The sequence below is a fragment of the Brachypodium distachyon genome, chromosome 4 (assembly GCF_000005505.3).
Source record: "Brachypodium distachyon strain Bd21 chromosome 4, Brachypodium_distachyon_v3.0, whole genome shotgun sequence".
In the NCBI taxonomy this organism is placed as follows: Eukaryota; Viridiplantae; Streptophyta; class Magnoliopsida; order Poales; family Poaceae; genus Brachypodium; species Brachypodium distachyon.
The window spans coordinates 326,084-353,736 of record NC_016134.3 but is presented as its reverse complement, the minus strand read 5'-3'; the positions used below and the strand labels follow the sequence as shown (position 1 = coordinate 353,736).

At 45.3% G+C, this 27,653-nt stretch overlaps 4 protein-coding genes across 8 annotated transcripts; 2 read left to right on the top strand and 2 right to left on the bottom strand.

Annotated features, from left to right (window-relative positions):
* Nucleotides 1–455: 455 nt before the first annotated feature.
* On the bottom strand, nt 456–4,674 carry LOC100829120 (importin subunit beta-1). Of its 2 annotated transcripts, none has more exons than XM_014903218.2 (3): nt 4,455–4,674; nt 1,002–3,423; nt 456–912 (listed from the first exon to the last, which is right to left on the bottom strand). In XM_014903218.2, the coding sequence occupies exons 2-3, from the start codon at nt 3,410–3,412 to the stop codon at nt 717–719; spliced, it is 2,607 nt and encodes an 868-aa protein (XP_014758704.1). In that variant the 5' UTR covers nt 3,413–3,423; nt 4,455–4,674; the 3' UTR covers nt 456–716. The 2 variants fall into 2 exon arrangements, with proteins under 2 accessions (XP_014758704.1, XP_003575505.1); XM_003575457.3 differs by having other exon boundaries at nt 1,002–3,428; nt 4,455–4,673.
* Nucleotides 4,675–6,906: 2,232 nt separating this feature from the next.
* On the top strand, nt 6,907–11,264 carry LOC100824749 (putative protease Do-like 14). 3 transcript variants are annotated; one of them, XM_014902166.2, is made up of 11 exons: nt 6,908–7,588; nt 8,012–8,149; nt 8,233–8,387; nt 8,571–8,855; nt 9,003–9,130; nt 9,441–9,558; nt 9,651–9,743; nt 9,856–9,924; nt 10,106–10,193; nt 10,814–10,818; nt 10,902–11,264. In XM_014902166.2, exons 1-9 carry the CDS (start codon nt 7,339–7,341, stop codon nt 10,190–10,192), a joined length of 1,323 nt encoding a protein of 440 aa, XP_014757652.1. In that variant the 5' UTR covers nt 6,908–7,338; the 3' UTR covers nt 10,193; nt 10,814–10,818; nt 10,902–11,264. The 3 variants fall into 3 exon arrangements, with proteins under 3 accessions (XP_024311137.1, XP_014757652.1, XP_010236964.1); XM_010238662.2 differs by lacking the exon at nt 10,814–10,818 and having other exon boundaries at nt 10,908–11,264; XM_024455369.1 differs by lacking the exons at nt 10,106–10,193; nt 10,814–10,818; nt 10,902–11,264 and having other exon boundaries at nt 6,907–7,588; nt 9,441–9,560; nt 9,856–9,908.
* Nucleotides 11,265–12,077: 813 nt separating this feature from the next.
* Nucleotides 12,078–22,305, bottom strand: LOC106866614. Of its 2 annotated transcripts, none has more exons than XM_024463486.1 (3): nt 21,716–22,305; nt 21,462–21,636; nt 12,078–12,766 (listed from the first exon to the last, which is right to left on the bottom strand). In XM_024463486.1, the coding sequence occupies exons 1-3, from the start codon at nt 21,896–21,898 to the stop codon at nt 12,537–12,539; spliced, it is 588 nt and encodes a 195-aa protein (XP_024319254.1). In that variant the 5' UTR covers nt 21,899–22,305; the 3' UTR covers nt 12,078–12,536. The 2 variants fall into 2 exon arrangements, with proteins under 2 accessions (XP_024319254.1, XP_024319255.1); XM_024463487.1 differs by having other exon boundaries at nt 12,078–12,703.
* Nucleotides 22,306–22,471: 166 nt separating this feature from the next.
* On the top strand, nt 22,472–26,958 carry LOC100824136 (probable periplasmic serine endoprotease DegP-like). The gene is made up of 10 exons (XM_014902234.2): nt 22,472–23,408; nt 23,518–23,652; nt 23,739–23,899; nt 24,097–24,435; nt 24,578–24,711; nt 25,040–25,157; nt 25,253–25,345; nt 25,457–25,525; nt 25,617–25,701; nt 26,561–26,958. The coding sequence occupies exons 1-10, from the start codon at nt 23,237–23,239 to the stop codon at nt 26,575–26,577; spliced, it is 1,323 nt and encodes a 440-aa protein (XP_014757720.2). The 5' UTR covers nt 22,472–23,236; the 3' UTR covers nt 26,578–26,958.
* Nucleotides 26,959–27,653: the final 695 nt, after the last annotated feature.

Here is a 27,653-nt window from a genome sequence, read left to right as displayed (position 1 = left end):
ATTTATAACGAGACTCTACCCGAGCATAAGTATCGTTACAACATGATACTAACACATGCTCAGCAGAAATTCCACCAAACACTCCTGTCAACAAACAATTTTCTAAGGGCATGTACAATGGGGTCACGTTAGCCTTCTCTTAGCGATGCCACACATGATAACTAACGTGAAAGAGAGAGAAACGAAGAAAAAGCACAAGCTTTCTCTTAATTAAGAGATGATCTCTTCACAAGAATGATAAGACAAAGATAAAACAAATTTACCATTGTCATAGATTTCATCTTTTCTTAACATTTATTTAGTTAATTTTATTCATCTAAATATTAATTCTAAGATAGAACACTAAAAGATAACCCATTGTACAACATGTTTTGTTGTCTTTTCTAATTGACGTGAAATGTCTAAAGATAAGACAGTCTTATCAAAAATTGTACATGCCCTAACGACACAAATGATTAAACTGGCAGATATACCACGAAAGCAACATCAGCAGCATAGACGAGTAGAATAATACATCAATAAATTTGGCTGTTCAAGGCGTCCATTGCCACAATCATCCACTGCCATCAAATGTGACACGCAACTGACTGACTGACTGACTTGACAGACTGAAAATAGAACACAGAAAAAGAAGCCTACGACAGAGTTTTTACGACATATATGTTGGTGCCCTCCTCCCGTTGTTCATCTGTGCCCTCCTCCCGTTTCATCTCACGCTAAGAAACAATTGCTTGGCTTATCATTCCCTGAGCCCATGACGCCGTCTCCCTGACTTCATCGTCCACATCAAGGCACTCCCTCAGGAACTCGACATGGAAGAGGTGGCCCTTGAACAGATCCTTTGACATCGGGCCAAGTGTGTCCGCGAGATCCCCCAGTACAGCTACTGCAGCCTTTGTCACGCTCTCATCCCTGATAGCCAACACATGCATGTAACATTAGTAACAAAGATCAACCAACCCATGCAACATAAAAAAAAGAGCAACAGAAATAATATGCACCTGCTCTGGTCTTTGTACACAGCTTCAGTGAACTGCAACAGATGGCCTGCATAAGGGATCATCAGCTGAGCCTTTTCGCCCTTTATACCCTGTAGTATGCCAGAGTATGCCTCAAATATTCCCCGCCTGAGCTGATTACCATAATCAACCATATCCTCGTCATTTTGGTCCAAAACACCAAGGAGCTCAGCAGCTCCTTGAAGCATTGGCATAGCATACGGCAAGTATTTCTCGAAATTTTCACCGATAGCAAGAGCAATGTCTCCAAAGCATGAGAAGATTGGAGGTTTGACAGACCGGTTCAGCACTGGGTTTGAGAGATCCTTGAGAAGAACAGTCATAATTCCATCACAGAAGGGCAAAACTTTATCTTCCAAGGCACGGCAAATATCACCCACCACCCCAACAGAGATAGAGCATACTTGGTATTCTTCATGATTCTGCAAGCCTGCTTCGAGGTACTTGAAAAACTCAGGCATGTATTTCACAAAATCTGGACCAGTGGCATACGCAAGAGCACCAATGGCAAGCATTGCTTCTTCGTGGACAGTAGAACTGTGGCAAGCAAATACACGGAGGAACAGAAACATCAACTGATCAGCAGTCTGGGCAATGATGGACTTTGCATCCGAGTTGCTTAGTTTCTGGATAATGACCTGCAGTACACCACATAGCAAAGCCTGCAGATCGCTTTGCTTTTCCTTGTCGCCAGATGAAAATATTTGGTGATCAAATGTCAGGTTCAATCTTCTCATGATCTCCTGCAATAACTGGCCTATAATGCTTGAAGTTTCTGGTATGTTGCTGACTCTCACAATCTCATTCAGTGCTTCATAAGCAGATGCACGAAGCCTGAAATGGGTGGTGTCGGCACGATCCGCAGCAGAAAGGAGAGCAGCGATAACATTAGGAAGATAAGGTGTAAGCGAAGATGAGACCAGCTCTGCATCTTCATAACCTTGGGCAAGAAAGTATATGGCTCCACAGACTTTCTCAGCAACATTTGGGACATCTTTACTACTATCCAGCAATACGGTCATGATACGCGGAAGGTTTGCGTTTGATATGATTGGATTTGAACTGCATGGAGAATGCAAAAGCTCAAATACCCGGCCAAGAGTCCATGCAGTGGTGTCCTTGACCTGGCTGTTCGGATCTTTCATCGTGTTGAGCAAGAAATCAAGTCCAGCCTGTACCAGAGGAGCAAGTTTCTCAAGAGAGGGGCCGTCAAGGATAGAACCAAAAGCAAAAGTGGCTGCCTCACGACAATGCCAATCCGGCTTTGTGATGTTAGCCTCCACAAATGGCATCACAAGAGGGACAATTGCATCGCCAACAGTTCTGGCAATGAGTCCAAGGCACGTCCCACCACTCATGGAAATGTTCCAAGCATTATCATCTTGTTCTTGATCTTCCTCTTGCTTCAAGAGAGTTTCTAGCAGCATCGGAACAAGTGAAGGGAGGGCCTTTTCAATGAAGCGATAATTTACAGTTGAGTTAGCATCATCAGATCCCACATATTCTTCTTGGAGTTCAATCTCTTCCTCACAAATAGTGCTCCAAAACTCAACAGCTTGAAGTGCAACTGGTTCCTCGTCTCCTTTCACAGCGTTGGCGGTAAGGTTGAATATGGTTTGCATATAAGGATCCAAGTGCACATAATATGTGGATGCAATTGCAACAAGGCATTCATAGGCTGCTTGCCTGATCTCCACTTCATTAGATACAGCAGTATCACATATGACCTTCATTATAAAATTCCTCTCCATTTCATTCGCAAAGTTGCTCTCAGCAAAATCAAGAGCGTTGTATAGAGCTTTAACTGCTGCAAGACGGACTTCAGAGCTTAGCTCTGTCTGGTTCATACCCTGGACCACAGCAGTGAGAACTGCATTCACTTGTTCCTGCTCCAAGTGCTCAGGAGGGATCTCCTCACAGACATACCCCAAAGCTTCTAGAGTTGCTTGCTTTACTGCAGCAGATGCCCCCGGCTGTGTCATGTTATTCAGTAATTTAGCAATGAGGTCTTGCCACTCCTTACGAGGTATCTCAATGGATGCAACCTTTGCAATGACTTGTGATGAGGTCTGCCTTGCATCAGCCACCGAAGATCCTAGTGTAATCAGTAGTGAGTCCTTAATCCTCGATTTGATCAATGGATCAAGGCTAACCCACTGTTGGGTAAGTAGCTCCTTCTTTGCAGAATCCTTGGCATCCAATGAATTCTTAAGGATAATACCAGCAAGTCTTCTAGACTCTGGTGGTCTTTCATCACTCGATAACTCGACTGATAAGGACAGGAGGAAGTTGGGAAGATTCTGCTCCTGGAACTGCTTAATGTTGCCTTCGGCTACTGCGCGAAGATTGCCATCAGGAGATTGGGCAGCTAGCAAAATCTGAGTGATATCCATGGCTGTCACAACTGCCCTGTCAAATATCAAAGGACCAGATTGTATCAGTTAAAAACATTCAGGGCGAAGCAGTTATAAAAAAAAACAGTTCTCCTAGGGGCTGTTTGGTTCATGCCAATTCTTACCCTACCAATTCTTGCCAACAATTGGCTAGCCAAAATATTGGTTAGGGATTCATTGGCCCCAAGTTGGCCAAGTATTTGGCAAAAGTCGTGAAGGCATTGTGGGGTAGGTGGGCAAGATTCCTTTGGCTACCAATTTATTGGCAACAGACCAAATGAAGACCAAATTTACATTGGCTGCCAAAATTTTGGCAAGGCAAGTTTGGGCACAAACCAAACATGCCCCTAATCTTACAGCATACAAGCCATTTAACCAATTCCAACTAACTTGGCTTTCTTCAGAAATCATATTGAGAAGGCTTATGCAACGAGAGCAACATAAGAACAGATGAAAGAGTAGCAAAAGAATTTCTGGGTAAAATGTGGTTAGACGTAAAACATATACCACTAACAGAACAAAAACAGTCATGAGCTAGTTATCGATAGTTGAGTAGGGATTACTTATCTCAGTCACAGTGAAACAGGCGCGCTAAGCTGATTTGCGTGAGGGGCCAGACATAAAGTAGGGTAAACAGGCTGCCATTAGTTAGGTATTCATCAGGAAACTGCATAATTAGCTCTGATGCACCTATACCTTGTACCAACCTAGTTTGTGTTGATACTTGCATACATATGGGATAGGCAATTTTCCAAACGATAGGATCTGGCGATACGTTTGTCTATGCATATACTGATTCTAAATAAACTATAAAAATTATAAGGAGACTTTGACAGGGGAGAAGAACTAGCGGTCCCAGGCAAATTCTGAATGAAAGGGAGAAACACAAATCGATGAATGGTCCATCTATTCACTCCCAGACTGCTACGGCGAGCTACTCTACACTGCTACATCCTAGTCATATACGAAGCCGTGAACAGATTACGGATGAGCAGATTACAGAGCGGGAGAAGGGAGAGGGAGAACCGGAGAAGAAGCTTACAGGGGAGGCGGGGCAGCAGCCGGCGGGCGTCTCCTTCAGGGCCTGCACGGCGAGGGGAGGCGCGGAGGCGAGCGAATGCAACAGCGCGAAGGGAGGCCGGGTGGCGCCGCGGCGGGTGTCTCCTTGGAGGGCGGCGGCGGTCGAGCCGGAGGAGGGGAGTCGGCGGCTAGGGTTTTGGAGGCGGGATTCCGGCGGGGTTTAGGTGGGGTGGGCTTTTCGGAGCCAGGGACGCGTGCTTTAGTACTAGTGGTCACCCACCATCCAACGGCTCAGATTATTCCTTCATATTTCGTGTCTTGAGAGCAATCTTTTCTCTAAACCCGATTCTACAACAGTTTCTTCCCCAGCATCTGTACTTATCTATATCATCATTATGATGGTAAGGACGTCGCTGCGGTACGTCACTTTGTCAAAATTACGAATATGCCACCACTGTCCGGGGGTGGACGCGGTACGTCACATTTGTTCTTCCGTAGCAACGCACGGGGCTTTTTGCTAGTCTATTACAATATATTAAATTGGAATCGGTGGTGATGGGTGGGCGTCGTTGGTCGGTGTTGGTCGGTCAATTTCGTTAAAATTACAATCAACATGTCACTGCTTTTTATTTTCTTTCCCTCTCGCCTTATTCACGATTTCAGTAGCAGAAATTCTACGGTTTAAATTTACCAAAAGTTATCGTACGGTCCAAATTTGTCACAACATAATACGAACAGTCCTAAAATAAATCAATCTCCTTAGCATGAAATCCAAAATTCTTCGTATCCATCTCAGTGTGGAAATCAATCCGAACCCAAACAAAAAATCTCGGTATCAATCTCAGTATGGAAATCAATCCAATCGAAAAATCAATGTCCAGACTTCGCATCCACCGGCTCGTGCTTGATACACTTTCCGTTGTTCCGTAGCATCGCACAGGTTCTTTTGCTAGTCTATACTTATATACTTATAAACGCACCAACTTCGCAGGAAAATCAAATCTGAACCGTCCACACATCTTCATCAACGGACGCATGTTCCTTTGTTCTCCCCACCTCCGTCCCTCTCCCCGCTCTAATCACGCGCATCCCGATCCGACTTTGATCCCCGCGGAAAAATAGAACGACGGTACAAGCCCCGGTCCTCCAATCCCCCCTCCCTTCCTTCTCCATAATTTCGTCTTGTTGCCCAGATTACAGCCCCTCCACGGGTGACACATGGGACGATGCTGCCCTGGCTAACGTTAAGAGCTCGACTTGTTAACCTTAACGAACATCAAAGCCTGTTCGGTTACTGCTCGCGAGCGCTCGTTAAGCTCGTTAGCGGCGAAAGTGAGGTTAGAGGTAGGCGAGGCGAGGCTGCAGTGGAAGAGCGTCGATGGGAAAGGCGGCTAGGCGCCTAGGCGCGTTGGCGCCGGACCGCCGGCGGCGCGACCGCTCGAGGCCACAAGCTGACGCTCGTCCCCTATTCTTCCTGGACAGAGAAAGGAGGGAGGCAGGAGGAGGGGCCGAGCGCGGGGTGCTTACATGCGGACGACTGCGGGTCTGCGGCTGGATCCAGTTCCGGTGGTCGGCGGCTGCGGGGAATGGGGTGCGCGTGCCCTGTGCGACCGTGCCTGATTGCGTGTTGTTGACGAACGAGAGTAGACCAGGCCTTTTGAGTAGGCCTTTGCCCTAACAAGTCTTGGGCTCTTGGCCTCGTGGGCTTGGCGTAGCCTTGTTGGGCTGCCTGTTCGGAGGGGAACTGCTGGGCCTAACGAAGTAACCAATGATTGGGTTTGTTGGATTGATCGCAGTTTGCCACTTCGCCAGATAACGAGCATGCTCACGAGACTCATTAGCTCGACTCGTTACGCTTGTTAGTGTTAACAAGTTTTACAAGATATTCTACTATGTTCGTTAGCCTAACGAGTCGAGCTACTCTTCGAGTAACGAGTAAAATGTCCAGGCCTCATGCTGGAGCGGCAAAAGAAGAATTCAATCGAAAGGCGACAGCGTCGTCATGGCGGCGCGCAGGCCGAGGAGGCAGCTGAAGACGGTGGGGCGGATGCAGGAGGAGACGGCGGCGCGGGCTGGCGGGGGAGGCGCCGTCGAGGTCGCGGGCTAGAGCGGATGAGGGATTGCACGCGGAGGAGGCGGGGAGGACAGGCCGCGGCTTCCTCGCTGAAGGAGAAGGGCGAAGTCCGCCACCGGCGTGCTGCGAGGCGGCTCACTCCATCTTTTTTGGGTTAATTGGATCTATGCCATTATAATTTCCACCGGTTGGAAATATGCCATTACAAAAACTTGACTTGAAGAAATGCCATTCTAACTTTTTTATACCTCTATTTATTCATGCCATTTTATTCAAAACCTTTATTTCCAGCGCTACAGTGATGAACCTGCGATGCAAAGTAGTGCTGACTTCTGGTGACTTGTCCTCCCTGTTTTATTGATTGCCGTCTTCTGGTTGTTTATTAGGATTTAATCGACATGGACGCGTATTGCCAGTTCCCCGACTCGGCCTATGAGCAAAGCAGCCGGCGAGGAACAAGAACAAAAGTCCTGAGGTCTGTCTCACCATTAATTGGCTTGCTAGCGTCCGGACGGCAATTTGATATACTGATTAACGGACTCGACTCGTCTATCCGCGATGATAGCATATACTCCTGATACAAGCAAATCCCCAATTTTGCGATCCACAAAACAAATCCCCAATTTCATCCGAACCCTAAATTCCGGCCGACCACGAGAGAGCGATCCCGGGAGGCGAACAAATCCCCAATATCCTTCGGGCCCCAATTTCCGCCGACCAAGGGAGCGGCGGCGGCGGCGATGTCCATGGCGACTGCCGCCATGCAAGAGCGTGATGCGTCGGCGGCCTCCAGGCTGAGGCAATACCAGAGGAGAAGCAAGTGGATGCGGCGATGGAGGACAGATCCAACCCACGGAAAAGGAGGACCATGGAGTCGATCCGCCGAGAGCATGAGGACGAGCACAAGGAAAGGAATCTGGCGATGGCGAATTCCGACGAGGACGAAGAGGTTGTGGGTTCCTCTCCACCCAGCTCTCCGTTACACAAGATGCCCTTGAGAGACCCTGCATCATTTGCCACTTTTGACCAATACGTGGAGTGGGTTAGAATGCTCAAGGAAGAAATGTCAGAGCGCAGCAGAGGCAATTCTCATTCTCTCTTGGATCATGCTAAAAAATTACCAGTTAATCAACTTCGTTGCTCTTATACTGATTTGAGTTGGTTCACTCCACTGAGGCTAAAAATCACCATAATTGCCATCCATTCTAGATAGTACTGTGTGTATATATTACTCCCTCCGATCCATATTAATTGTCGAAATATTACATGTATCTAGATGCTTTTTAGGCATATAAATACATCCATATTTGGGCAAATTTTTGAGACAACTAATATGGATTGGAGGGAGTACATTTTGTTATTTTGAGATTATATTGTCCTTTGGAACCAAATTGGGGAATACGAGAGCACAAGTGTTTAAACAATTGATGCAATACGTTGTTTTAAATTCTGTTGTAAGGCATGTGCATTTATCTAGTTCCTCATAATACCTTGTCATCTTGTAGTTCGTCCACAGCTTCCTACGGTCTACTTCACTCCTCAGACCAAGTTCAATACGCCACAACTGTTTCCCCTTCGTGAATCTGGAACCAAGGCAGTGCGTTCTGCCTCCAAATTCGTTGTTGGGCTTTCATCATCTCTTGGTATATACATCATTTCCCCTCTCTCTTTTGTGGTTAATTATCACCACAGCACTTGTTGAATGTTGTCATGAATGAATCTGCAGAGGGCGAGCCACTTAAGCGGTGTTCTGGTTTCTGGATCGACTGGGACGAGGAGAGCGGAATTGGCACTCTCTTGACGACGGCGCATCTCATTCGCACAAAGGAGCCGGACAACAGTGTCTGGCTAGGAGGACAGGAGTATGCTCCTCATGCTAATGTGAGTTGTTAATTACCAAGAGCAACTTTGTCTGTTCATCCATCCATCTCTGCTTGGTTTGATTGCACCAGGAAGGCTATGCATCATAGTAGTATTAAACAACATATGCAGTTCTCCTAAAAGATTTGCTTTCATGTTCAGAAACCCAATATCAGTTTCTTTTTTCTGCAATCGTTGTTTCAGGTTATTGTTCACTTGCTGGACGGCAAAACTGCAGATGGCCAGCTGCTCTACCACCAGCCGCATTATGACCTTGCCTTCTTTGAGGTTGCAGTGCATCAACGTGTTCCGGTACCGTGTTTCAACGAAGAAGTGAAATTTGCCCAAGATGTCCTTCAGTTGGGAAGAGACAAATCATTGGATCTGAGGATAACCCATGGCAGGGCAGCGTACTCGAATCCATCACAAGATGAGCGATACCACTACATGTACTTGCATTCTGAAGATGATGAACAAATTGGTAACGAGGTATATAATATATTTCCCTAGTTCGATTGCATGTTGAATATAATTTTGATGCTAGATCCATATAGCGATCTTACGATCTGTTGTAGCTATATATATATATTCTATTTTATTGTATATCCTAATATTTTGTAAATTTGAATATTGTAGTATGACAATGGAGGGCCAGTCATTGATCTTGATGGAAAAGTTGTGGGACTGTTCAACACTAGCTCTAGGGGGTCCTTTATACCTTCTTATATTTTGCTGAAGTGCTGCAATTCATGGAAGAAATATGGGTGTGTTTTCCCCTCTCAATTCTATGGTGTTAGCTAATGCACTCTTATTAGTAATCTTGCACGTCTCATATAAATTCGATGAAAACATTCATGGTTTACATCTTTGTCAAGCTCGTGCCTCATAGCAGTCCATCAACTCATTCCAATTCCCAATACAACATATTATACCTTTGACGCAAGAATTGAACCCATCGTGTTACATCAAACGTGAAACAAAGATGTCACTAAAAACAGGACAATTATAATGTAGACACCAATAAAAAGAAATATTATTGGAAAATGAATTAAATGATTGTTTGGTTGGATACAGGGCAATCTTTCGACCTCACCTTGGATTGACTTTTGAGGCTATCAAGCTGCTAGAGCCTGGTCAAGTTGATAAGATATGGCGTATGTATGACATTGAGGACGGTCTTATCGTCCAAGAGGTGTATGTTTTATGTTTAATTTTTCTTATTAGCAGCTATTAGCTTTTGGGTTCTTCTTACCTCATCTTTTTTATGGTCGAACTGAACTATAGGTGTCAGAAGGATCTCGCGCCCAGAAACTTGGGATCCGACAAGGTGATATAATCGAATGTTTTAATGGGAAATGCATTTCTACTACAGTGGAGGTAGGTGTGGATGTATTAAGTCTCGAATGACATTAAAATATATTATATCTGTGTGGAATACTGAAACTTAATAATACTCTTGACTTCTGTAATTTCTTTTTGCTATTATCAGTTGGAGAACATGTTGTTGGGTATCTGCACGCGCCCTTTTGGCGACCCTAATGCCAAAGTTCACATTTCGGTAAGTTCACTTGTATGTGCCGTTCAATTCCTATATACGGAAGCAGTCTTTTAACGTTTTGGCCCTCCCTATAATTCTATTTTCCGTGCTTTTCCCCCTTATCATTATTTTCTGCCTCGCTCCTGTACGGAAGTATTATTAGCAAACAGTATGCACTAAGAAATGTGTCTTGTTGACTTAGGTTGGGGTATTTCATGTGCGCAAACAACTCCGGAGGAATGTAGTGTTGACTGCATATGTATCGGAGCATGGAGAAATTGTAGGATGAGGTACTGTTCCTTTCAACCTAGTCCTCTTACTTCTGTAGATTCATCATTCGAATATGTTTTAATTTGAACCCATAAGCTTGGCTGGCAGTATGCAAAATGAATGTGTTTTTCAAGTAGTGCTTCCACTTGTGCATGGATACAAAACATTGGGCATGTTTGGTTGGTGGCCACACTTTGCCAAACCTTGCCTCGAGTGTGGCAGCTGAGTTAGGCTAGTGTTTGTTTGATGTCCACAACGTGGTTTAAGGTGTTGCTTATACGATAGAAGGGAGAACACCTGAAAAATAATACAAGAGGTTATTTAGTCCAGTGCTATCCTTTTACTGTGTCTTGGAAATACCTGTTTCGAGAGATGCTAAGATCAATAGTATGTATTATGCTATAAGGGACATTTTAGGGAGTTTAGGGCAGAACCTCCATCACAAATACTCCGTATATATAATCAGCATTATGGACACGTCTACACTTATGGACACACACACTGTAGCAATTTGTATTGCTAACGGACATTGTGTATCTCCATTTTAGAGATACACACACACTTGTAGCAATTTGTCTTGTCTAGCTTGTGGAGGACGTCAAAATTTCACTTTCAATTTTTTTTTCTCTTTTGCATGCAGGAGACCTATACTTTCGTGTGGCAGTTCTTTTTTCATGTAATTTCTTGGTGTTGTTTCAAGATTTTCATATTGTTTTTTGTTTGTTTTTCTACAGGTTCTCTTGTATTTCGAACTAGCGGTCAGGAAATGGAGATGTCAGTTTGCTGGATGCTCTGATGTGAACTTATAAGTATACTTATATGGCTAGATTCTCTGGAAGTTGTCGTGTTGGACTGTAGTTATATGTATATTCTTAGATTATGCCAGTAGATTATCTCGAGAAGTGATTTCACAGTATCATCACATTGTTGGGGTTCATCGATGTGCTTCCTGCATCAATATGTAATTCGGTGTAGTGTTTATGAAGACGATGTCTATATTAAATCGGCTGCTTAAATACAGACTGCGTTCAGTAGAAGATTCATGGATTTTGTTCATTAAGCAACTAGTATTGGAATGAAGTCTTCCTAAGCAGATCATGCTCTGCAAAAATTTATGTCCCTAGCTAGTACAGATATGTGTGTACCTCAGTACCTGCCAATTTACATGCCATTACAGGGAAATCGAGCGATCGATCGTCTCTCCATTATTCAGAATCAAGCTTCACAGTTCCATTCCGTTTCTTTATTTTTGTTTACGTGTCTAGAGTTGAGACTTGAGACTTGAGAGCAATCTTTTCTCTAAACCCATCTTTTCTCCAAACCCGATTCTACAACAGTTTCTTCCTCAGCATAGAGAAAAGTTCATCTTGTAAAAGAAAAAAGCATAGAGAAAAGGCTGTGATAAATATTTGCCTCCTCTCCTCAAGCTTCTCTAAACCCATTCCATATTTGTATCTTCTATTTCCTTCAGGCTTTCGTTCCTCCACTTCTCGTCATAAAGCTCCGGCCAAGAAATCAATAATGGCGATTCAGATCGAATGGATGATCTGGTTCTCAACTCTCAAGACACAAAACATGAAGGCACTGCTTGGGGCGTGTTCAGGAACTAAAATATCTTTAACATATGGTCCTTTAATACCTTATAAGCGCGCGAAGGGGTAACTTCTAATCTTAACCATCAATAATAACTTCTAATACTTTATTTATTGACGGTCCAGATTAGAAGCAACCCCTTCGCACGCGTATAAGGTATAAAATGATCGTATATTAGGGCACTTAAGGTCCTTTAGTTCCTAAACATGCCCCAAATTTAAGTTCGAGGACCAAATTGCACATGCTCCTCAAGTTAAGGAACCACGCGTGCATTTTTTTTAGAGTATTAGGAGGCCAACAGGCCACCCGGTCCCATTACTGATAATAAAACCATAGTACATTGTGCAATATATAAAAGTGGCAAAAGTAGACTGCTGCAGCAAGCAGAAAAGTAAGAGTTAAGGCATAGAGAAAAGTTCCTTCCCCAGCATAGAGAAAAGTTCCTCTTAAAAATGCTGTAAAAAAAAAGTTCATCTTAGAAAAAAAGCATAGAGAAAAGGCTATGATAAATTTTTGGCTCCTCTCCTCAAGCTTCTCTAAACCCATTCCATATTTGTATCTTCTTTTTTCCTTCAGGTTTTCGTTCCTCCACTTCTCCTCATAAAGCTCCGAGCAAGAAATCAATAATGGCGATTCAGGTCAAATGGTGGATCCGTCCCAAAGAGAACCGAGACTAGCCATTTGTTCATCACATATCTCTCTTGAAGGTCCCAGTATTGGACAGACAGGGGGAGGACCCAAACCAGGTATCCTACCAGAAATGAATCTTGTCAGCAGCCTCCAGACAGTGCATTAGCTAGCAGGGAGCTCAACTCAGGAGTTGCCGGCGCGAACGAAGAAGTTGTTGCAAGAGCGAGCGCCTTGTTCATTTCCACAATAGCTGTACTGGCTCCTGGAGGAGACCAATAACGTGCCTGTGAAAGCAATTTACCTTCTCCTGCATATGATCCTTGAACATCAGTGACCATTTGCGAAGGGATTTTAGAATCAGCCACCAGATCTGTTTAATGTCAGTCCAGGAGCGAAGGTTAAAGATCATATCATTGCGAAATTTCCATAGATTCCACATGATAGCAGCATTAAGAGTATTCATAGGTAAATGGTTTTTGTTAGCAATCCAAAAACTAGCAATAGATTTATAAGATTGACCAAGTGGTTTACCAAAGTATTGTGCAGCTACAGCCCAGAGGGCCTGACTAACTACACAATCAAAGAACAAATGATGAATTAATTCTTTTTCAGAACATAAAACACATCCCTTCGGTTTTTAGTGTGTCTTTTCTTTAAATTATCCTTGGTCATAATTCTATTTTGGGGAACAAGTCAGAGAAAAATATGCAGTCTGGGTGGGACATTCAGTGACCAAACAGCAGGTATAAAAGTGGGCACAATCCCCCCTAAAATTGATGATGCTGTACAAAGAGCCGGAGGAATAGATTCCAGAATTAGTGTATTTCGATAGCAGGGCATCCTGGTCAGTGGACAAGGCAGTCCCATGCAGAATTTGTTCTAGCTCATACCACTGCTCTATTAAGGTAGGGGTGAAGGTTCTTCTAAATGACAGTTTAATGGTGGATCCATCCCAGACAGAACGGAGGCTAGCAAGTTGTTCATTTCATATCTCATAAAGGTCCCGGTATTGGACAGACATGGGGGAGGATCCAAACCAGGTATCCTCCCAGAAATGAATCTCGTCACCATTGCCCACAACCCATCTACAACCAATCTTGACTGCTTGGGCTGGCCACATCACGCCTTTCCAAATTCTAGAGCTACCAACAGCTTTGCAGTGTAACTTAACGGTCCTAAGTACGCGTGCATTTTACTCTATAATACGTCTTTCACTAGTAAATGATGAGCGCTATAAAGATTTGACTGATTGATTGATGCGTACCTGCATTTGTGGTTTGATTATTCTTGTCTTCCTTCCGGCCGTATATCTACATCGATCGTAATTGGTTTGATTAACTCGATTGCTCCGTACATGCAGGAAATTGACGAGTACTCCTCCTCGAATTCCTGGCTAGCTTGATGCATGCATGATCCATATGGGAGAGTGTGAGTGAAATTAACACATTAGTGATAAAAAATGAAAGGCAGCTAGAGGAGTGATCGAGATGGAATCTGCTAGCTCAGCTCAAATTAAGCTTGTTGGATGATCTTGCGATCGATCTAGATAGGTTGTGATGAGGTCGATCGCTAGATATGTGCAATCGAGGTGTGTGATTTGATATGCTTATTATATGGTCCAGAAGAAGCTTCAAATATATTCCGAGAGCTAATTAAGGATCGAGTAGCTAAGTTAAGTTGCTGCCAAATGAACGAATGAATGAATGAATTCAGTTCAAAAAGAATGAATGAATGGGCCGGCCGGCATGGAGCAAACTGATGGAACTACTCGATCCATCCATACGTAGATAGATAGACGATGATGGTCCACGTACGCATGCATGCTGCTCAAACGTTAATTTCTTCTTTCACGGACATTTTGAATATTGGGAGAGGGAAAATCAGTAAAATCTGAAATTGAAATTCAGACCGCGCGCCGACATCATCTGGCATGCAAGCTCTAGCCAGCAATTAATGGACCTGAAAATATCGATCGGTCGATCGATCGATGGCATTCACACATGCGTCTGAATCTGATCCAAACTTAATTTTTATCGGAGTACTTGCCAGGTGTATATACGTAGGTACCTACACGTCTACGTCGACGTTCTGCCGTCCGCGTCACGTATACGTACCTACGTACGTTATGTATACGTGCTGCAAGAAGCCAATTTACTACTGAAACGGACAATATTGTTTCAAATATAGTTTAAACACTCAAATAAATAGGAAATCCCTATTGATTTCCTATATGTTGCCACATATGCTCAACCAAATCATTCTGGAGTTGGTTGTGGGCTACCCGGTCTCGAATTGCATGATGCGTGTGGAGGAACTGGTCGAATGAAGTCGGTCCATGTTGGGGTTCAACCAAATCCCCACGGAAATCCCACTCCTTATCAAAGATGGAATCATCCCGCTCGTCCTCGAAAATCATGTTGTGCATGATCACGCAAGCAGTCATAACCTCGGCCATGATCTCCACATCTCATGTTCTTGCAGGATGGCGAACAATGGTCCAACGAGCTTGTGCCCGCTCCACATCCTTCCTATCACTCTCCTGTTCTTTGGCAAACCTGCACCTCTTCTTTCCTTGAGGCCTGCGGATGGTCTTCACAAATGTCGACCACTCAGGATAAATGCCATCGGCCAGGTAGTACCCCTTGTTGTACTGGTGGCCATTGATCTCATAGTTGACCACCGGAGCTTGGCCTTCGGCAAGCTTAGAAAACACTGGGGAGCGTTGAAGCACGTTGATGTCATTGTGAGAGCCCGCCATCCCGAAGAAAGAGTGCCAAATCCAAAGATACTGAGATGCAACTGCCTGTAGAATCACGGTGCACCCACCGGCATATCCTTTGTACGCACCCTGCCAGCCGAATGGACAGTTCTTCCACTCCCAATGCATACAATCGATGCTTCCAAGCATCCCCGGTAACCCCGGAACTCATTGACAAATAACAAGCGGGTTGTGTCCGCGGCCGTCAGTGCTCTCAGGTATTAAGAGCCAAAAATTTGAACCACTGCGGTGCAGAATCTATACATTAATTGAAGGCAGGTGGACTTGCTCATGCACAAATACTCATCGAGACTGTCGCCGGCAACACCATATGAAAGCATCTGAATTGCCGCCGTGCATTTCTGATAACTGGAAAACCCAATCCTACCACAGGCATCCGGCTTGCAAATGAAATAATCGTCGTATCCGGCCATGCCTTGCATGATAAGCTTGAACAACGGCCGCCCATCCGGTACCGGCGTCGGAACAGGTCGGCAGAAAACACAGGATTTGTGCGATGAAAGTAATCATTGAAAAGAAGAAGATGGCCGGCTTGTCTGTTGCGGGCCAGCGCGTAAGCACGGCCCCTAATCAACCCCCGACGAATTGGACGCTGGATCTAATTATGCTGACGGTACCAGAGAGCAGCACTCACCAGCAACTCGGTGTCGCTGTTGGAGTCCTCGCCGTCGCTGTCCATGAATTGCTTGAAGAAGAACTCAGAGTCGCTGTCGGCCATGGCGTCGCGGCGGCGGTGGCTGCTGCTATCCTCATGCCACGCGAAACGACGATGAGACGGACGGTTGCGGCGGAGAAATCGGGCGGCGGCGACAGGCAGCAGTGAGGGTGGCAGCAACGGGGTCGAGAGCAGGGTGGGGATGGAAATGGGGGATGGGGCGTGGGAATGTGCTCTGTGGCTGACGTGCGGGCCACTATGACGCTAGGGCGGACCAGACGACGCTTCGTCCGCGGTCCGGGGCGACGCAAACCCGGCCCAAATTTGGGCTGGAAATGGGTCAATCCGGACGAAAACGCGGACGCCCGCCCAAATGCGTCGCCCTGCTGGACCACGCTTTTGGTCCATTTCTCGCAAACGGACCGTGCCGGCCCAAATGGGTCACCCCGCCGGCCTCGTCGACCGCACTGTGCTCGTCGGGGGGTTCGTGCGCGTCCTTACGCCGTGCGCTCTTGCCTTTCCCTCTTCGTATGTGGGGCCCAATTTCCTCTCCCCAGGTACACCCTGGCCGGATAGAGCCCGCGTGAGGAAGCTTCCTCATAGTTTCCTCCCTGCAAGCCCCTCCTCTCCCGTCTTCCTCTGCCACACACACGCACTCCGGCCTCTGGAGCCATCCCCAAGCAAATCCTCCGCCCTCCTCCCGTCCCCTCGCCTCGCTCCCTCGTTGAGCGGTGTTAACTGCAAAGAGAGTTGTCTTTTGTACCAACCCCGGGTTTCATAATTCGGGGCTACTCAAGTGCGAAGTCTGTAGAATTCATTGGGTCTCAGTTAGCACTCAATGTCCCACAGAATTCTTGCGTTGTAAATAGAACCGAGCCTGGCGGCACGCGAAGGCGCGCCCCAACACTGAAGAAGAAGATGGTGATGGTGATGCTAATGCAGCTATATTTGCTAAATATGATAGGATGCTTCATGGACAGGATAGAAGGAGGGGCAAGAAGGCCAAGCAGGATACGCCGACTGTGAAATTTCTGAAGAAATATATTCATTACGAGAAGAACCTTATTCGGCCTAAGCTCACTGACGAGGTAACCTTTCATTTTGATATGAGATATTCTTCTTTGAGTCTATGGGTTATCCACTAGCCACTATATAGTACTCCTTCCGTCCCGAATTAACTGACGTGGATTTGTATAAGAATCTATGCAAATCCACTCAGTTAATTTGGGACAGAGAGAGTACCAATTAATTCCTCGCAATTATGCTGCAGCTGGCATACCATCTCTCTCTTCAGATCACTTGTGCATTTTGTTGCTATGTCAACAGCTTTATCCATTATATAAGAGCCAATACAATCTTAACTCATGTGCTCTACTGCTCTTGCAGGCATCTGATCATATTGCAACTTCATATGCTGAGCTCAGGAATGGTGGTGCAAATGCAAAGGTGAGCATGACTCCTTTCTCGTAAATTATATGTGTTTATACCTGTCAGTTTCTCATCCTTGTATTTAGTCTGGTGGAGGTACACTTCCAATTACAGCGAGGACATTGGAAACAATAATTCGTCTATCTACTTCCCATGCCAAGAAGAAACTGAGGCATGGGGTACTTTTCTCCATATTACATTTTTTTGTTTAATCCAATTATCAAAACAAGTTACTTGTAACAAGACCTATCTAGATGAGCTGAAGTTCCAATTACTTAAGCATGCCCCTTTTTTGTGAAACATGACCAAGAAATCATGCTACTATTAATTGTTCATTTTCTGAAAATAGTTGTACACGTTGTTTCGAAGGATATGCATGTGGGGATCCCGATCTGATGACCAGGAGCCCCATCTGTGTATGCTGTACTAGTCTCAAGATCAGTAGCTAGTACACACAGATCGACTTGATAACAGAAGAACATCCAAAACTAAATAAATACTTACATGTGAAAATACTATGAAGTCGAGGATCGGATGTTACAGCCTGATAGAGCTGAGAAACACCAAAGTCTTGCAGCGGAAACACCAAATAAAACTTCAGAGCCCAACGGTATGCCAAACCCAACAGGCACCCGACTGGGGTTACGCCCTAGTTCTCGTACTTATCGTTTTACATGTTGATGAAGTCTTGATCTTCTTCCAAGTCTGGCCACATGACAAGCCAGGTGAGTACTTTGAATGTACTCGCAAGCATATCAGGAATAACAACAGATATACATGCAAGGCTTAGTACAAAAGAATGGATGTAATATAGTCTCAACATTTGCATAAAGCCAATTTACTTTGCAATAGAATAAGTAAGTTGCAAAAACATTAAAATGAACATTTAATAAAATTAACCATAATTAAATAGCATAATGAAATCAAAATAACATGAGCATGTAACAACATGATCTCATGAGTTCTCCATTCTCCTTTTGGCAACAACCAAAATATCTCCATTTTTCCAACCCAAATGGAGCGCACCCATGTGGTCCATTATTTTTCATAAACCTTTGTAAAACAAAACCAAGTCTAACAATGTGTGACTTAACCAACTTGTGTCCATGACCAAGGACGCGGCTATTCGAATAGTTTTTAACACTCTGCAGAGGTTGTACAAGTTTACCCACAAGATGTGAATCTTCGAGGAAATATCACAACAAGGTGTTTCACATATCTAGGGCCAATGACGAACCCGCTAGATGACACCTTCTCTACAGTGAAGGTAAACCCCAACATCGAGAATTCTGCGCTACAACGCTCTCGCTAGTTGGTCGTAAACCCGACGCAACTCGGTAGAGAAATGTCACCTTTGTGTCGAGGGTCATACCATAACCTGGTAGCCTCATCAAGAAGTAAACCCTTCTTGCACTCTTCTAACGCCGGCGGGATTTGAACCATGGTCCTAAATAAGTTACTAGACCCAGCCTCCCCATATAAGGCATGTGGTAGTACGTTATTAACTTGGATGAGCGGCACAAAGTTCGGTTCTTAATTGATCCGAGCAAGACTCCATCATATGTTCACATTAAGCCACAACTTAATGTGCAAAACCATATTAAGCTTCAACTTAATATCCAAGGATGGTATTAAGCTTCAACTTAATAACCCAACACCATTTTTCGCTAGCTTCAACTAGTCTCCAATCTCCACATGAAAACTTTCCTACTCGATCCAAATCATCTCCATTTTGACTTTCTTTTATACCAAAGTATATTTTCAGAAATCATCCTTTGGGCAGTACATGTCTCCCAAAGGTTTTCAAAATCATCCCAAAAGTATTTGAAGTATATATGGTAATACAAATATACATTTACTTTTGTGATAGCGGCGCAAGCTTATATAATGTAGTAAACCTAATATTCCACCATCGTGAGTAACAACAGTGGGTAATCATCCTAGGTGACAATGGTAGAGGTTCAACAATGTCAAAGGAGGGATATAATCAAATAGGACAATAGCTAGTAGTTACAATTAAAATAGTAATTTATATGAAGATAGCATGCATGTTTAATTAAAACAAAATAGTATAATGCAAATATGGGTTCAACATGATCAAGGAGATGCTTGCCTAGCTCGGCATGGTCTTGCTCTTGTTCTTGAGCTTGTCCTTTCGACGTAGTTCTTGGCTACACGTTCGTCTACTCGTCGAAAGAAGCAAAACACAAATAAATAAAAGCTGACATTTCAAGAAATTCATAAAATAGCAAAACCAGTACCATTGGACAGATCTTGTCAAGATGGAATTTAGAAATTTGTTTCACTCGATTTGGAGTTGTGGATCAAAAGATATGGATGTTTGTTACTTAACAGAAGGAATGGGTGTCCACTGTATAACCTTCGGATTTTAAATTTAACTAGTACAGTGCTCGTGCGTTGCCACGGCCGCTTAAACATGTGCACACGAAAATTCATGTTTATACAAAACATAATAATATAATCGGACATTCAATCAAAATCATCTCGGGGCCGATGCTAGTAGCCGCGGCCACGGACATGGCACCCAGCCCACACCGCCCGCCGGCCGTGGCTGGCGTCAGAGCACGCGGTGGTGTAGTGCACGAGGAACGGTGGATAGCGCCGATCAGCCCTGGACCCCTTTGCTCGTCTCTTGCACGATAATCTAATTCGGCGCCGACGCGTATCGAGAGCGGTCACCGCAGGGAGGTGCTGCACGGGCAGTTGAGTCAGCGGCGGCGGCCCGAGAAGGCAGCGCTGTGGAAATAGGAAAAGGAAGGTTCGATGGAGTGTAATGAGACACAAAAATCAGAACATGCATGGAAATTGATGCACGGCGGACAACGACGAAGGAAACCTTCGTGCTTTTATTATTAGGGATAGTACAGTGCCCGTGCGTTGCCACGACCTCTTAAACATATGTACACAAAAATTCACATTCATTGAAATGACAATAAGATAATTTGACATTCAATCGAATTTAACGGAACAATTGCTTTTGCCATGGAATCCATAATTTTCATATTCCTGAAAGTGAGAATTCTGAGTCAGTGACTGTATTACCGACTTATCGTTGATTTCTTCAAAGGGTGCAAAGGCCGGTCCTTGCCCCCCCACCGGAGCTAGGCACGAGGCGTTGCAGGATGGCCACCTTGTCCAAAGGGTGCAGAGGCCGATCCTTGCCCCCACCGGTGCTAGGCACTGGGCGCTCCAGGATGGCCTCCTTGCCCAGCGGCAGCCCGTGCGTGAGCAGCCATACAGAGAACCCGCTAACGGAGGAGGTGGACGAGCACGCCGCGGCAGCGGACGGCACCTGGCCCCGGGTGATGAGAGGAGGGTATTGGCGTGGCAGGCGGCGAAGCGGATGCGGGAGCTTGAGTGCGGGCACGAGCGGCTGCGAGGGAGGCGACGCAGGGAACAGGGAAGGAGGAGGCAGCGGCGGTTGCCGAAGAAGGCGGCAGCGGCAGGCGAGACGGGGGTCGAGGAGGCCATGGGTGGCGCTCTAGATTCGGGTGGCCGGTGGGTGAACGGCGGCGGTGAAGCACAGGAGGTCAGTGTGGATGAGGGGATGGGCGGCTCGCGGCGTCGGGGCGGAGGCGAGCGCCCGGCCGTAGAAGGTGGAGCAGCATCGTGGCAACCAGAGCGCCGCCGCAGCTATTGGGCCGGCAGATGGAGAGAGAGCGCGGGGAGGGCGGCAAACTTGCAGAAAAATCCAGATCCGTGGCACGGCGGGACAGCGCCTTGGGTCCCAACCCAACAGGAGGCAGGGCGAGATGCGGGTCAGGGACTCAGGGATGAGTTGGGGAGAGATCCGTGGAAGGAGACGCAAAATTGCAGTTTAGCCGAAACCTTGGAAAACAAATCCAGTTCCGTCCTTTATTTGGACGGCGGGTTGAATTAACAAAAACTTGAAGGGGCAAATTGCAAAATTCACGAACGGACGATGACGAAGGAAGCGTTCCTCCCTTTATTATTCGGGTAGAGTAGAGGTAGAAAGAAAAGGGCTACGTCGAAAGCGTACTCAGGGAATACGCCATCGTGCAGGGGACACGGGAAAATGGTTCGATGGGGTTTAAAACTTAATCTGACGCGTGGGCTCCACCAGTCAGTGAGTTAAGAGTGACAAAGAAGAAAAGATTAAACTGCTGACACGTGGGTCCCGTGCGTCATAGACATAAAGATGGGATGGCCGGAGAGGCTCACCGGCGGCGATGGAGGGCTCGGAGGCGGGCGGCGAGTGGTGTAGAGGCTCCAGTGGACCCTTGCGCATCCTCCAGTGGTGGACTTCAAGGTCGAGCGGCTCTTGGTGGTGAAGCTCGTCGCCGGCGGCGGGAGAGAAAGGATGCCGACAGTGCGGGCTCAACTTCAAGCTCTGTGGCTGCAATGGACAGAGGGGAAAGGTTCGTGAGGACTAGGTGGTGGTGCAGGCGCAAATAATTGGAAAAGGGACGGCGGACTTCGACGGCAACGACGAGGCAGTGGCGGCGGCTCTCTTTGCCGAACTTGAAGGAGATGACCTTGGCTGGCCAAGCTGCTGTGCTGTAATGAAGTTGAGAGATAGAGGAGGTGGTGCTAGGTGCTGGAGAGGCTATGGGGCTGCTTAAATAGCCCGGAGCCGGTGCACCGTGAGCTGAGTTCATGGCGATGGTGGGAGAGCTCGAAGCTGCGACGTGGCTTGGGCTGGGACACGCGGAGCTGCTTCTAGAGAGAGGAGGAAGGCTCTGGGCCGAGGAACTTGCAGGGTTACGCGAGGAAGAAGGAAAACGCCTCGCGGGGCCGCCATGTCTATGAGATGTTCGACGGCGGGTCGGCGCGACTCGGGGGAGAACTGAGAGGAGGTACAGCCGGTCTGGGTTCAGGGAGAAGTTCCTCGAGGCTTCGAGACGGCTCAGACGTGTCGCCGGCGCGCTGCGAGGAAACGACGCGCGGCCCGGTGACTCATGCCGGCCGCGGCGCGACGTGTCGTGCGCCCGTGCGCAGCGCTGGCATGGCAAGGCGCTGAGGACAGGGGGGAAGAGATAAAGGCAGGGAAAGGCTTATTCGTCCCACGAGCGTCGTGAACCTCGCTGCGAAATCATCCACGGACTCTGCATCACCCATCTTGAGGCGATCAAACTCCGAGCGCAAGGACTGAATCCTCGCCTCTCGGACGTGCTCGACACCGACATGCATGGAGCGCAGCGCCGCCCACACATCAGCCGCGTTCTCCTTCTCCGCAACTCGCAGCAGCGTCCCGTCGTCGATCGACTGGGAGATGATCGTCATGGCCAGCTCTTCCTTGCTCTCGTCGATGACCTTGGACGAGTTCTCTGGATCAACGGCACCCCATGCGCCATTGACTCGCAGGATGTACCTCATCCTCAACGCCCACGCCGCGTAATTCGTCGTCGTCAGCATCGGAAACGGCAGCCTCCCTGCTGCCGCAATCGCGGTCGTCGCCGAGTCGCCCGAGCCACCGGGCACAATGGCTTTGCTTGGCGAGCTGTCCGCGTCGCGCGGCATCGTCTTCGTCATCTCATGGACCAGAACCGCGTTCTTCGCCGCAGAATTTGTCAGGTTTTGCAAGCACGGTACCATATGGTCTGATCAGGCTCGGTTTGGCTCATTTCGTCGAACACGTCGCGGGCACCCTGGAAATCCCCGGCTTTGCACTTCCTCCACGGCGGGCTCCAAATCATCATCGCCCAGCGCGTCATCTTCTCTGCCTCTTGTTACATGCGCAAGACTGTTACTTTCTTTCTTCAGTTCAGTTCTCTGATCTAGATTCCCGACTCGATCCGCATCCATTCCATTCCCAAACCTAACCTATTACTACTACATTACTTCCGTGCGTGTATCCCGATCGACAAAGATTTAATTTTGTATCCCGGGCAGCTCCTCTCTCTTTATCTTCTCCGGCGGCGGCGACTTCCCGCATTGGTTGCCTCAGTCAGTGTCCAGGCCGAGCCCGAGGCAACACCAGAGAAAAAACACGATCGATGGGTGCGGATAGATCCGAGACACGGAAAAGGACAATGGCGGCAGCGGAGGACGACACTACCCCCCAAGGGGAGCATCACGACCAGCGGAAGAAGCCGAATCTGCTGGAGACGGCGGATCCCGACGAGGACGAGGAAGAGACGGCGCTTGACGAGGAATCAGATGACCAAGGTAAATTTAATTATTTGCTCTTGTTGGATCATGCTCCAAATTGAAACAACGCTCCCAATTTCACAAATTAATCAGTAATGATTCCTCATAATACTTCGTCTTCTTGTAGATCGTTTTCCTGATACGATCTACTTCCATCCTCCGACCAGGTTCAATACGCCAGAACTTTTACCCCTTCGTGAACCTGGAACCAAGGCAGTGCGCTCTGCCTCCAAATTTCTTGTTGGGCTTTCATCATCTCTTGGTATAATACTCCATCTTTCCCCCTCTCTATCTATGGTTAATTATCACTGTACAACTTCTTAAATATTATCATGAATGAATCTGCAGACGGCGAGCAACTTAACTGGTGTTCTGGTTTCTGGATCGATTGGAACCAGGGCAGCAGGACCGCCATTGTCTTGACGACCGCGCATCTGATTCGCACAGAGGAGCCGGAACGGGGGGACTCCGTCTGGTTAGAAGAACAAGAGTATGCTCCTCATGCTAATGTGAGTTGTTAATCAGAAGCACCTTTCTCTGTTCATCCATCCATCTCTGCTTAATTGGTTTGATTGCATCAGGAAGTCTATCCATCATCAGTCAGTATTAAGCAACGTATTCCTCCTGATGTCATCCTGAAAAAGATTTCGTTTTCATGTTCAGAAACCCAATATCAATATCATTCTCTCTGCAATTCTTGTTTCAGGTTACTGTTCACTTGCTGGACGGCAACACTGCAGAGGGCCAGCTGCTCTACCACCAGCCGCATTATGAGCTTGCCTTTTTCAGGGTTACACTGGATCAACCTATTCCGTTACCGTGTTTCAACGAAGAAGTGAAGTTTGCTCAAGATGTCCTTCACCTCGGAAGAGACAAATCATTGGATCTAAGGATAACCCAGGGCAGGGCAGCATACTTGAATCCAGTGCACACTGAGCGATACCACTACGTGTACTTGCGTTCTGAAGGTTATCAACAGATTACGAACGGGGGGATTACCCCCCGTTCCTCGAAAGGAAAAGATTATCAACAGATTGCTCGCAAGGTATATAATATATTTACCCAGTTCAAGTGCGTGCTGAATATATTTTGATGCTAGATCTATACTGCAAACTTACGATCTGTTGTAACTATATATATTCTATGCTATTATATATTCTAATATTTTGTCAAATTGAATATTGTAGTATGACGACGGAGGGCCAGTAGTTGATCTTGATGGAAAAGTTGTGGGACTGTTCAACCCTAGTTCGAGAGAGAGAGGGTCCTTTATACCTTCTTCTATTTTGCTCAAGTGCTGGGATTCATGGAAGAAATACGGGTGTGTTTTCCCCTTCGCAATTCAATGGTGTTAGTTAATGCACTCTTCCTTATTAGTAATCTTGCACGCATAATGCACGTCTCATATAAATTCAACGAAAACATTCATGGTTTACATCTTTGTCAAGCTCATGTCTCAAATGGCAGTCCATCAACTTATTCCAATCCACAAGACAACAAATTATATCTTTGATGCAAGAATTCAACCAATCATATTACATCAAATGTGAAACAAAGATGTCACTAAAAACAGGACTGTTGTAATGTACACACCCTGAAAAAGAAGGATTATTAGAAAAGGAATTAAATGATTATTTGGTTGGGTACAGGGCAATCTTTCGACCTCACCTTGGATTGACTTTTGAGGCTATCAAGCTGCTAGAGCCCGGTCACGTTGATAAGATATGGCATATGTATAACATTGAGGACGGTCTTGTCGTCCAAGAGGTATATATATTTTGTTTACGTTTTCTTATTTGCAGCTATTGGCTTTCTTGAGGGTTCTTATTTTCTCATATTTATTATGGTCTAACTGAGTATAGGTGTCAAAAAGATCTTGTGCACAGAAACTTGGGATCCGAGAAGGTGATATAATTGAAAGTTTTAATGGGGAATGCATTTCTACTACATTGGAGGTAGGTGTGGATTATTAAAACTCAAATATATTTAAAATACATTATATTTGTGTGGCATATGGAAACTTAATAATACTCTTGACCTCTGTAATTTCTTTCTGATATTATCAGTTGGAGAACATGTTATTGAGTATATGCAAGGGCCCTTTTGGCGACCTTAATGCCAAAGTTGATATTTCGGTAAGTTCACTTGTATGTGCTGTTCAATTCCTATATACAGAAGTATTATTAGCAAACTGTATGCACTAAGAAATGTGTCATGTTGACTTAGGTTGGGGTATTTCATATCCGCAAACAACTCCGGAGGAACGTAGTGTTGACTGCAAATGTATCTGAGCATGGAGAAATTGTGCGAGGTACCGTTACTTTCAACCTAATCTTCTTAGTCTTCTTAATTTTGTTGATTCATTCAATATGTTTTAATTCGAACCCATGAGCTTACCTGGCAGTATGCAAAATGAATGTGTTTTTAAATGGTGCTTGCACTTGTACTTGTGCATGTATAGAAAACATTACATTATGATTTCGTCCCCATTACAAAGTTGGTTTAAGCCAAAAAAAATTTGAAGTGGTAAGATGTGGCACATAAACCACTTAGTGCAGAGCCTGAAGCTATCAACTTAGCATGTCAGGATGCACCCTTTTCTTTTATTTTCTTTCTTGCTTTTCTCTTCTGTTGTGAACCACTGTAATGGTGCTTGCTCTTGTACCTGTGCATGGGTAGAAAACATTTATGTTTTCGTCCCCATTACCAAGTTGGTTTAAGGCATTTGACCTCTGTTGTTTTAATTTTGTCATGAACTATGTGTGGTGTTAATCTGATGCTTTGTAAGTGTTGCTGATACGATGGAAGGGAGAACACCTGAAAGAGGTTATTTAATCCAATGCTATCCTTTTACTGTGTCTTGCAAATACCGGTTTCGGGAGACACCAATATCAATAGTATGCCAAGGGAAATTTTAGGGAGCTGAGGACAGACCCTCCATAACAAATATAATTAATTAGTGATTATGGACGTGTACACTTATGGACAACTACACACACTTGTAGCGATTTGTCTTGTCTAGCTTGTGGAGAACGTCAAAATTTCAAGTTTTCTTTTTCTTATTTGCATGTACAGAGACCTGCCCTGTTCCGTCGCAGATTTTTTTCCATGTAATTTCTTGGTTCTTTTTTTCAAGGGTTTCATATTCGTTTCTGTTTGTTTTTCTGCAGGTCCTCGTTTCTCTTGAACTAGGGGTCAGGAAACGGAGATGTCAGTTTGCTGGATGCTCTGATGTTAACTTAACTAGACTTATATGCTAGATTTTCTGGAAGTTGTCGTTTTGGACTGTATTTACATATATTTTCTTAGATTATGCCAGTAGATTATCTCGAGAAGTGATTTCACAGTATCATCATATTGTTGGGTTTTATCGATGTGCTTCCTGCATCAATATGTAATTCGGTGTAGTGTTTATGAAGACGATGTCTAAATTAAATCGGCTGCATAAATACAGACTCTGCTTTCACTACACCAAATCTCTTGCTAGTGGATTTGTATAGTCACTTACTTTGGGACGGTTTGAGTAAGTACAAGGAAAGAATGAAGAAGGGGAAGAGGGACAAGTAAGGCAAACCATTCACCCATGGCATCATTGTTGGACGGAGCTTGAACATGACTGGTGACAAGTGGAAGAACCGTGAACTAGATGAGGTTCCTCCAAGAGCTTCGTGGGAGATGCAAACATTGTTGTTGATGAGGCCGTCGTCGTCGCAGATTATTCAAATTTCAAAATATAAATTATATGACATGAAAAGTATATAATTCAAAAGTTCATTTGACTGCGAATTTAATGATATAGTTTTTGTGTAATAATTTAAGAGTACTTTGCCATGAAGGACTTTCTCTAGTCTATGTATTCTATGACAAATATCTAAATATTCAGAAAAGCTCATGGATCTTTTGAATTTTCTCAAGTATGCATTGATTATTCTCGACAACATGGAAGAAACCACATGCTCTTAGCTACTAGTAACCGTGTCACGTGGTCAGAGTGAGGAAGAAACTTTCCCACATAACATATTTAGATCTGAAGCAAGGTCAGTTTAATTAGTCCCTTCTCAACGAACATGTAAAAGGGAAATGAAATTCCAAAACAAAGTCAAATACTAAAGAAGATCAGTTACTAGAGTTACTACTGCTTTGGAAATTCTATTAATGACCAAGGCCTATGACTATCAGTATTAGATTTCTACAAAAAAAAATCACTATTCGACCACCAGGACGTACTTGAAACTTGAAAATTTAATAAGAGGGGAAGAAAGA

Coding starts and splice junctions, on each gene's coding strand:
- LOC100829120 (XM_014903218.2), bottom strand. CDS start 3,412: ATGGATATCACTCAGATTTTGCTAGCTGCCCAATCTCCTGATGGCAAT. Junction 913..1,001: donor GTGTACAAAGACCAGAGCAG/GTGCATATTATT, acceptor GTTGGCTATCAG/GGATGAGAGCGTGACAAAGG.
- LOC100824749 (XM_010238662.2), top strand. CDS start 7,339: ATGGAGGACAGATCCAACCCACGGAAAAGGAGGACCATGGAGTCGATC. Junction 9,131..9,440: donor AATTCATGGAAGAAATATGG/GTGTGTTTTCCC, acceptor GGTTGGATACAG/GGCAATCTTTCGACCTCACC. Junction 9,559..9,650: donor ACGGTCTTATCGTCCAAGAG/GTGTATGTTTTA, acceptor ACTGAACTATAG/GTGTCAGAAGGATCTCGCGC.
- LOC106866614 (XM_024463486.1), bottom strand. CDS start 21,898: ATGAACTCAGCTCACGGTGCACCGGCTCCGGGCTATTTAAGCAGCCCC. Junction 21,637..21,715: donor GCCTCGTCGTTGCCGTCGAA/GTCCGCCGTCCC, acceptor TGTCCATTGCAG/CCACAGAGCTTGAAGTTGAG. Junction 12,767..21,461: donor CGAGCCCTCCATCGCCGCCG/GTGAGCCTCTCC, acceptor GACATTAAACAG/ATCTGGTGGCTGATTCTAAA.
- LOC100824136 (XM_014902234.2), top strand. CDS start 23,237: ATGGGTGCGGATAGATCCGAGACACGGAAAAGGACAATGGCGGCAGCG. Junction 23,409..23,517: donor CGAGGAATCAGATGACCAAG/GTAAATTTAATT, acceptor GTCTTCTTGTAG/ATCGTTTTCCTGATACGATC. Junction 23,900..24,096: donor AGTATGCTCCTCATGCTAAT/GTGAGTTGTTAA, acceptor TTCTTGTTTCAG/GTTACTGTTCACTTGCTGGA.